The sequence below is a fragment of the Vitis vinifera genome, chromosome 4 (genome assembly GCF_030704535.1).
Source record: "Vitis vinifera cultivar Pinot Noir 40024 chromosome 4, ASM3070453v1".
NCBI classification, from domain to species: domain Eukaryota; kingdom Viridiplantae; phylum Streptophyta; class Magnoliopsida; order Vitales; family Vitaceae; genus Vitis; species Vitis vinifera.
In genome coordinates this window covers 13,377,501-13,388,065 of record NC_081808.1, presented here as the reverse complement: position 1 = coordinate 13,388,065, position 10,565 = coordinate 13,377,501, and the positions used below count along the sequence as shown (strand labels likewise).

The 10,565-nt window shown below is 36.7% G+C and overlaps 1 protein-coding gene across 1 annotated transcript in view; it reads left to right on the top strand.

Annotated features, from left to right (window-relative positions):
* Positions 1–9,689: 9,689 nt before the first annotated feature.
* The window catches only part of LOC132253637 (uncharacterized), a 1,709-nt gene continuing 833 nt past the window's right edge, over positions 9,690–10,565 (top strand). The window contains exon 1 of the mRNA XM_059736329.1: positions 9,690–10,565. This exon is cut by the window's right edge and continues 833 nt beyond it. Coding sequence (XP_059592312.1) covers positions 10,336–10,565 — 230 coding nt within the window. The 5' untranslated portion in view covers positions 9,690–10,335.

The window sequence follows — 10,565 nt, the reverse complement described above, 5'->3', positions numbered from 1 at the left end:
TAGTAGGGCATCCCTATCCAGTTGTTTCTTTAGCGCAACTCCCTTTCTTGATGCTGTTTTAGCACGGTTACTTTTGTTGGGATTGGCCATCGTCCTTAGTAGAGTTTGTTTGTGGCATGCCCTTTTATTAGTGAATCCGCCTTCTTAAATTTCATTTACGATGATGTTTTTCCATTTGTTTTTGAAGGCCATCCCGCTTACCTTAATTTGCTTAGTGCATCCCCCTTCCTTGACTTTGTTTAGAGAATTCCCCTGATTAAGTTGATTAAGGGGATCGTTTAGGGCATCCAACTTCCCTAAGTTTTTTTAGGTTATCGCTTGTCCTTCACCCCATAATCAGGACGTCATCCTAAGTTCTATCTAAACATAATAATTTGTTCTAGAGATTGCTCACCATTCGAATGCACTTCATAGTTGATGCGAACCTCAATTGACACAATTTGAGACCCAAAAAAGAGTATTGGAATAATTGCCCAAGAAAGCTAAAATACGGTTTTTTTATAGAACCTTGACCCAACGTTTATAAGTGAAACGCGAACCAAAAGTATAAGTAACAAACCTTAACCCAATGATCACAAACTGAAAGTATAAGGTTTGAACGCCACAAGAAAGAATCCCTGATAAGTTCACAGTTTTTGAAGAACCAAAAGAAGAGCAAAGCCTCACATTTTCTGATTTTTTTATTCAATAAAAATTATCCCCTATTACAATGAGTGCGTGCTATTTATATGTCATGAAAAAAACTTACTAAATATTAAAACCCTAAATAAAGGTTGATTTGGCCCGAATTTAGAAGCTCTAGAATAGGAAATAACTGATATGAAGCTGGAAAGTCAATCAGTCATTAATCCATGCCATAAATCATGCCCAATCAAGCCAAATTAGCTCTCAATAGCTTGGATTAAATTTATTACACCTTCATCTTCCTTGGGGCCAAACTTGGAATGTCCTGCGTTAGAATCAGCCCAAATCTCTTGAATTAGCCCATTAAGTGCTTCTTTGATCTTCTTAGATCTTACTTTAGTAATAGGCCCAACTGGAACATGCAATGGATCCTTGAATGCTTGTTTATTCTCATCAATAGTTCTATTCATTTTCATTCTTAGTTTGTTTAGTTTCACATTATTGTGATCTTCTTAGTTTCTTAGATGCCATCCTAGGTTCTATCTATATACAATTTGAGTTAATTTTGTGTCCGATCATCTCCATACCATCCTAGGTTCTACCAAAGCTTACTTGGTTGTTTGTTATGTTTCTCATCATTGTGATGTCATCCTAGTTTCTATAAAGGTTTGTTCTTAGTCCCCTTGGGTTTCAAATGATTCGATGGAGTCCTAGGTTCGACCTATGTTCATTGTTCGTTCATTTGGTTTCCCTCCATTGTTAATTATCGAAGCTTATTCGTATGTTCCTTTTGTTTCTCTTCATTAGAACACCATCCTATGTATTTGTTTAAGGGTACACCCTATTCCTTTAGTATGTTGAGGACATTCTTCTTCCTTGAGTTTGTTTTGGGTATTCCCCTTCATTGAGTTTATTTAGGGCATCCTCTTTCCTGGAGTGTTATTAGGGTATTCCTATTCCTTTATTTTTTTTTAGAATATTCCTGTTCATTGGGCTCTCAAACTACCTTGATTTACTTTAGTCCCTCATCTTTCCTTGAGTTTCTTAGGTCATCCATCTATATGGAGATTTTAAATTCATTCCCTTTCCTAGAGTTTGTTTAGGCCAACCAACTTCCTTCAATTCCTTGTGGGCATATCCTTTCCTAGGGATTACTTAGCAAACTCCCACTTCCTTTAGTGTAGTAGGGCATCCCTATCCAGTAGTTGATTTAGCGCAACTCTATTTCTTGATGTATTTTTAGCACAACCACATTTGTTGGGATTGGCCATTGTCCTTAGTAGAGTTTGTTTGTGGCATGCCCTTTCTATAAGTCTTATTAGTGAATACGTCACACCCCAAATTTTTTCTTATTTTTCAAACTAAACAATTGATACTCAAATATAGTAGTGCTCTCAAAAAATTAAATGTTGAGTTCTTGCTTTATTTTGTGAAAAAGAGAATATAGTTAACAAAAAATATTGTTCGTTTCTTAAAATAAACTTATACTATGTTAATTTACATATACCAAAACCTCATTGTTCACTACAGGTAGCCCTTACTACAAGGTTACCTGACAAGTACATATATTAGATCATTCCTGCAAAGAGATTCAGTATTTAATACAAAGGAAAAGCCTCAAAAGACTTTCAATTGAGCAAACAACATCCAATCACAGTAAAGCATTGCTCAAGCATTATTTTCTGTGTAGGTCTTCTGACCTGCTTCTAAAGGTGGAAGGGATAGGTGAGTTCACAACTCAATAGGAAAGTTTATAACAATCCAAAGCATACCCTTATAAACCTTGAATTAAACGTTTAAAAGCATGGATGATAAATATTTTATGACTGTTAACAAATGTGTAATCATGACAAACATGTATGCATGTGTTTGCTACTTTGATCCTTGGTTTTCTCCATCCATCCTTTCACAACTGATAAACTGCTGACTCCCAACAATCTACACATCAAATATCCATGTTCCATAAGATAGTCGATCAATATAATAATGACTATTCTGGGACATCACCCAAGGGACAGTCATACCCCGTGTCTTTTGGGACTCATACCCAAGGGCAGGACCAATCCTGTGTCTTTAGGGACTAAAACCTAGGGGGAGGACTAACCCCATACACCCACATTGGAGTGTCTTCCTCGAGGGCTTTAAGGACTTTCACCCAAGGACCCACGATCCCACATAAACAATATATAAAAAGATAATGCCTATAGCACCACATAGACACTTCCCACCAACCAATTCAATGAATATCATCCGTGATTATTCCATTTCCTTCTTGCCATGCAACCATACCATAGACCATTTCCACAACATAGAACCATGTATCTCCACACCAATATGCGTTCCAATCTCAATGTAACATTTCAACACAATAAACCAAGATGCAATGACATATAAAACATTTAATGAAATCATAGAAATGACATGAAATTTCCAATAAATGTTTCAAGGAAAGAAATCAGATACACTATGGGATAGCATAAAATTCCCTACCTTACACCGACTTCCTTTTTGTGCTTCTCCTAACTAGGCGATCTTTGCCTATTACAAGGGACTGAAATGAAACAACATCATTTAGATTTCCTAACCATGAAAATTTTTACAGTTTACTACTAATTTTTAATTCTCTTATTCTCTAATCTATATACCTATAGGTTTTCTAATCAAATTTGAATTGAATTAAACAATATTTACAATGCATATTAATTTCCCTAATTACTTATCAAACACTAATTGTTTTGATTTTCTTAAAGCCTAACCCATTGACAAATCACAAGTGTCCTAATAACCTAATTAATCACATGTCTACTAATCTATTTTTCAATCAAACTAGACTAAACGAAGATATATGCTTATCTTACCATTAATAAAACACTTAAGTTAAAATACTTTAATCCTTAATAAATTGTGATTTTTAATTAAAACATGTTTATACCATTAGGAATCAAAATAAACGAAAATTGCAAAATTAAACAACTTGCTTACCTCAAATCTACATTTTCTCTCTCTTGATTCTCTCTCTAACCCAAGTTGCTGCAGGTGAAATGGTGGAAAACGAGTTGCACCCTTATAAAGGGGTCTCCATGAAACCAAGCACGAGGTGACAGCCCACTTGGCTGCCACCAATCCACCTAAGTAGGAGGTGGCATTCCACTAACCCCAATTTCCCAATTTTGCACTTTAGTCCTCCAATTTATAAAAAATAAAACCCATAATTGCCCATTAGTCCTTTAGTTTTCATAACCCTAATTAGCCCCTAAGAACCTAATAAACATGATTAAGTCATTAACTAATCCCACTTAACCTTAATCAAATTTTAATTTATAATGAAACAAGATTAGCACTAAACTAGTTTTCACATCTGATTAAGCATGCTTAATGTTAAGTACAAAGATAATCATTATTGCCTAAAAAAATTCATTAGTAGTAGGTGTTATAGAATCCCCCTTCTTAATGTTCATTTACGACATTTTTCTTCCATTGGCTTTTTAATGGCATCCCTTACTTGAATTTACTTAGAGTATTCCGCAACCTTCACTTTGTTTAGATAATTCCCTTCATTAAGTTTATTAAGGCCATTGTTTAGGCCATCCAACTTCCTTAAGTTTGTTAAGGGTATCCCTCGTCCTTCACCCCATAATCAGGACATCATCCTAAGTTCTATCTAAACATAATCATTTGTTCCTGAGATTGCTCATCATTGGAATGCCATTCATAGTTCTATATATTTTCATTTTTAGTTTGTAATTTTACATCTTATAGATGCTATCCTAGGTTTTATCTATATCCAATTTGAGTTAATTTTTTGTCTGATCGTTAGCATACCATCCTAGGTTCTACATAAGCTTAGTTGGTTGTTTGTTACGTTTCTCATCATTGTAATGTCATCCTAGTTTCTATAAAGGTTTGTACTTAGTCCCTTTGGGTTCCAAACAATTCGATGGAGTCCTAGGTTCGGCCTGTGTTCATTGTGTCGTTCGTTTGGTTTCCCTCCATAGTGAATTATCGAAGCTTATTCATATGTTCATTTTTTTTTTCTCATCATTAGAACACAATGCTATGAATTTGTGTAAGGGTACACCCTATTCCTTTAGTATGTTGAGGACATCCTCCTTCCTTGAGTTGTTTTTAGGCATCCCCTTCCTCTATTTTTTTAGAACATTCCTGTTCATTGGGCTATCAAACTACCTTGATTTACTTTAGTCCATCATCTGTCCTTGAGTTTCTTAGGTCATCCATCTTCATGGAGATTTTTAATTCATTCCCTTTGCTAGAGTTTGTTTAGGCCAACCAACTTCCTTCAATTCTTTGAGGGCATACCTTTAACTAGGGATTACTTAGCATACTCCCACTTCCTTTAGTGTAGTAGGGCATCCCTATACGGTAGTTTTATTAGCGCAACTCCATTTCTTGATATTGTTTTAGCACAACCACTTTTGTTGGGCTTGGGCATCATCCTTAGTAGAGTTTGTTTGTTGCATGCCCTTTCTTTGAGTCTTATTAGTGAGTGTGCCGTCTTAAAGTTCGTTTACGATGTGTTTCTTCTATTGGTTTTGTAAAGGCATCCCGCTTGCTTGAATTTGCTTAGTGCATCCCCCTTCCTTGACTTTGTTTAGAGAATTCCCCTCATTAAGTTTATTAAGGGGATTGTTTAGGGCATCCCACTTCTTGAAGTTTGTTCAGGGTATCCCTCGTCCTTCACCCCATAATCAGGATGTCGTCCTAGGTTCTATCTAAACATGATAATTTGTTCTCGAGATTGCTCATCATTGGAATGCCATTCATTCTTCTATTCATTTTCATTCTTAGTTTGTTTAGCTTCTATCTATATCAAATTTGAGTAAATTTTGTGTCCGATCGTTTGCATACCATCCTAGGTTCTACCTAAGCTTAGTTGGTTGTTTGTTATGTTTGTCATCATTGTGATATCATCCTAGTTTCTATAAAGGTGTGTTCTTAGTCCCTTTGAGTTCCAAACAATTTGATGGAGTCCTAGGTTCGGCCTATGTTCATTGTTCGTTCTTTTTGTTTAGGGCCATTTTGAATTATCGAAGCTTATTCGTATGTTCATTTTGTTTCTCATCATTAGAACACCATCCTAAGAATTTTTTTAAGGGTACATCGTATTCCTTTAGTATGTTAAGGACATCCTCCTTCCTTTAGTTGTTTTCGGGCATCCCCTTCCTTGAGTTTGTTTAGGGTATTCCCCTTCATTGAGTGAATTCATAGATCGAATTTGAATAGACGATTTGTGAATCATCTTATTATTGATTTTCGAATCCTTTTGTTTTTGAGTTTCACTAGATTCATATACTTCTCTCAATCCAAATAATTGAGTTGGATACATTTTTAAGAGTTCTTTTATTGTTTCTTTTTATATTTATAAATAAAACATTGTTGATAACCCATTTTTTATTTCTTTTCAACCCTTAAAAATAAAAACAATTTTGTTTGTTCTTTTAAAACTTTTAGAACTATAAAACACTTGTTTTTAAATTTTCTAATTCTTTTTTCAAGTTCTTTCAAAATGGGTTTAAAAAAGGACGGTCGTTTTCGGGGAGAACCAAAAGGCAGATCAGTTTCTTTAGGGCATCCTCTTTCCTCGAGTGTAAGTAGTGTATTCCCATTCCTCTATTTTTTTAGAACATTCCTGTTCATTGGGCTGTCAAACTACCTTGATTTACTTTAGTCCATCATCTTTCCTTGAGTTTCTTAGGTCATCATTCTTCATGGAGATTTTTAATTCATTCCCTTCCCTAGAGTTTGTTTAGGCCAACCAACTTCCTTCAATTCTTTGAGGGCATACCCTTTCCTAGGAATTACTTAGTAGACTCCCACTTCCTTTAATGTAGTAGGGCATCCCCATCCAATAATTTGTTTAGCGCAACTCCATTTCTTGCCCTTTTTTAGCACAACCGCTTTTTTTTGGATTCGTCATCCCCCTTTAGTGTAGTAGGGCATCCCCATGTAGTAGTTTGTTTAGTGCAACTCCATTTCTTGAGGTTTTTTAGCACAACTGATTTTGATGGGATTGGGCATCCCCCTTGGTAGCGTTTGTTTGTGGCATGCCCTTTCTATGAGTCTTACTAGTGAATCCACCTTCTTAAAGTTCATATACGACGTTCTTCTTCCATTGGCTTTTTAGGGGCATCCCACTTACTCGAATTTGCTTAGAGCATCACCTTCCTTGACTTTGACTAGAGAATTCCCTTCATTAAGTTTTTTAAGGGAATTGTTTAGGGCATCCCACTTCCTTAAGTTTGTTTAGGGTATCCCTCATCCTTCACCTCATAATCAGGATGTCATCCTAGGTTCTATCTAAACATAATCAATTGTTCCTGATATTGCTCATCATTGGAATGCGATTCATAGTTCAATTCATTTTCATTCTTGGTTTGTTTAGTTACACATCATTGAGATTCTATTCTTGGTGTTATCTAAGTTAATTCGTTTATTCTTTGGATTGCTCATCATTGGACCATAATTCTTGGTTCTATCTCTATTCACTCTTAGTTCCTTTAGTTACCGATCATTGGGTTACTATCCTAGTTTTAATGTAAGTTTAGTCATTTCATCCTCTTTTTTCTCATCACTAGGACGTCATCCTAGGTTCTATTTATATCCAATTTGAATTAAATTTGTGTTCGATCCTCTACATACCATCCTAGGTTCTAACTAAGCTTAGTTGGTTGTTTGTTATATTTCTTATCATTGTGATGTCATCCTAGTTTCCATCTAGGTTTTTTCTTGGCTCCTTTGGGTTCCAAGCATTTGGATGCAATCCTAGGTTTGGCCAATAATCATTGTCCGCTCCTATGGTGCCCATCATAGTGAACTATCTAAGCCTATTCGTATGTTCCTTTGGTTTCTCATAATTAGGAAGCCATCCTAGAGTTTGTTTAAGGGTATGCCGTATTCGTTAAGTATGTTCAGGACATCCTCCTTGGTTGTTTGTTGGGCATCCCCTTCCCTAAGTTTGTTTAGGGTATTCCCCTTGATTGAGTTTCTTTCAGGTATTCTCTTTTCTCGATTGTTGTTAGGGTATTCACTTTCCTCTATTTTTTTAGGACATGTTTGTTCACTTGGCTACAAACTACCTTGATTTAGTTTAGTCCATCGCCCTTCCTTCATTTCTTCGGTCATCCATCTTTAAGGAGATTTTTAATTCATTCCCTTTCCTAGAGTTTGTTTAGACCAACTTCCTTCAATTCTTTTAGGGCATACCCTTCCCTAGGGATTACTTGGTTGTTTGTTATTGTTCTCATCATCGTGATGTCATCCTAGGTTCGGCCTATGTTCATTGTTCGTTCCTTTGGTTTCCCATCATTGTGAACTATTTAAGCATATTCGTATGTTCCTTTGGTTTCTCATAATCAGGACTCCATCCTATGAGTTTGTTTAAGGATATGCTCTATTACTTGAGTTTCATTTCGAGCATCCCCTTCCTTAAGTTTTTTTAGGGTATTCCCCTTCATTGAGTTTATTTCGGGCATCCTCTTTCCTCGAGTGTTATTAGGGTACTCCCATTCCTCTATTTTTTTCAGGACATTCCTATTCATTGGGCTCTCAAACTACCTTGATTTAGTTTTAGTCCATCGCCCTTTCTTCAGTTTCATAGGCCATCCATCTTCATGGAGATTTTCAATTCATTCCCTTTCCTAGAGTTTGTTTAGACCACCTAACTTCCTTCAATTCTTTTAGGGCATACCCTCCTTCCCTAGGGATTACTTAGCAAGCTCCCACTTCCTTTAGTGTAGTAGGGCATCCCCATGCAGTAGTTTCTTTAGCGCAACTCCATTTCTTGAGGGTTTTTTGCACAACCGTTTTTCTTGGGATTGGGCATCCCCCTTGCTAGAGTTTTGTTTGGGGCATGCCCTTTCTATGAGTCTTATTAGTGAATCCCCCTTCTTAATGTTCATTTACGACGTTCTTCTTCCATTGGCTCTTTTAAGGGCATCCCGCTTGGTCGAATTTGCTTAGAGCATCCTTCATTTACTTTGTGCAGAGAATTCCCTTCATTAAGTTTATTAAGGGCATTGTTTAGGCCATCCCACTTCCTTAAGTTTTTTTAGGGTATCCCTCGTCCTTCACCCCATAATCAGGATGTCATCCTAGGTTCTGTCTAAACATAATCATTTGTTCTTGAGATTGCTCATCATTGGAACGCCGTTCATAGTTTTATTCATTTTCATTCTTAGTTGATGTAGTTTCACATCATTGAGTTGCCATCCTAGGTTCTATTGAAGCTAATTCATTTGTTCTTTCGATTGCTCATCTTTGGACCATAATTCTTGGTTCTATCTTCTTTTCATTCTTAGTTCCTTTAGTTACTCGTGATTGGGTTACTATCCTAGTTTCAACCTAAGTTTATTCGTTTGTTCCTCTGATTTTTTATCACTAGGACATCATCCTAGGTTCTATCTATATCCAATTTGAGTAAACTTTGTGTCCGATCGTCTGCACACCATCCTAGGTTCTACCCAAGCTTAGTTGGTAGTTTGTTATTGTTCTCATCATCGTGATGCCATCCTAGGGTCTATTGAAGCTAATTCATTTGTTCTTTCGATTGCTCATCTTTGGACCATAATTCTTGGTTCTATCTTCTTTTCATTCTTAGTTCCTTTAGTTACCCGTGATTGGGTTACTATCCTAGTTTTAATCTAAGTTTATTCGTTTGTTCCTCTGATTTTTTATCACTAGGACGTCATCCTAGGTTCTATTTATTTCCAATTTGAGTAAACTTTGTGTCCGATCGTCTGCATACCATCCTAGGTTCTACCCAAGCTTAGTTGGTTGTTTGTTATTGTTCTCATCATCGTGATGTCGACGGCAATTTTAGCATATGAACTCACGAATCCAAGGAAGGAAACTTTTGTCACACCCTGGTTTTTGTTGTTCTTCAAACTAAACAATTGATACTCAAATACAGTATAATTGCTCTCAAAAATTTAAATGTTGAGTTCTTGCTTGATTTTGTGCAAAAAGAGGATACGCAAAACTTGTTATAAAGAGTACATCCTGTATTAAACTTTGTGACTATTAGTTAACAAAATATGTTTTGTTGTTGCAGGCTATGCAACAACAGTTTGAACGCATGAACGTGGTGTTTAATGATATTCAGGATCGGATGTGTAGGCAAGACACTGTTATCGCTTATTTGTGAGGGGAGCATACCCAAAGAGCCCCTAATGCTAGAAGGCAAGGAGGGTGTGCGCTCATTGATGATTCTGATGACTACCATGAGGAGAAGTTTAAAGATGAAGAGAATCGAGCTTCATTGAACCATGAGGGAAGGTTTGCGCCAAGGCGCGAAAGGCATGGTAGAGGTTTTTGAAGAGCTCCAAGATGGCAAGATGGGACTGATAGAAGCCTAGGAAAAATCAAATGAAGACACCATCGTTCCAAGGGAAAAATGATCCAGAAGTGTACTTGGAGTGGGAGAAGAAGGTGGAATTCATCTTTGAGTGCCATAACTACTCCGAGGGGAAAAAGGTAAAACTAACTATGATTGAGTTTACTAACTATGCTATTATATGGTGGGATTAACTTGTGATGAATAGAAGAAGAAATTATGAGAGGCCTATTGAGACATGGGAGGAAATGAAAGCCACCATGAGGAGGCGGTTTGTCCCTAGTCACTACTATAGGGACTTGTATCAGAAATTATAGAGTCTTACTTAAGGCTATAGGAGCGTGGATGACTATCACAAGGAGATGGAGATTGCCATGATTCGGGCTAATGTAGAGGAGGATAGAGAAGCTATTATGGCAATGTTTCTGAATGGGTTGAATCGGGACATTGCCAACGTGGTGGAGTTACAACACTATGTGGAGTTGGAGGACATGGTGCACATGGCAATAAAGGTGGAACGACAACTTAAAAGGAAAGGAACTCGGTCATTTCAAAATCCCGGCTCCTCTGCTTCATGGAGGCCAAATGGGAG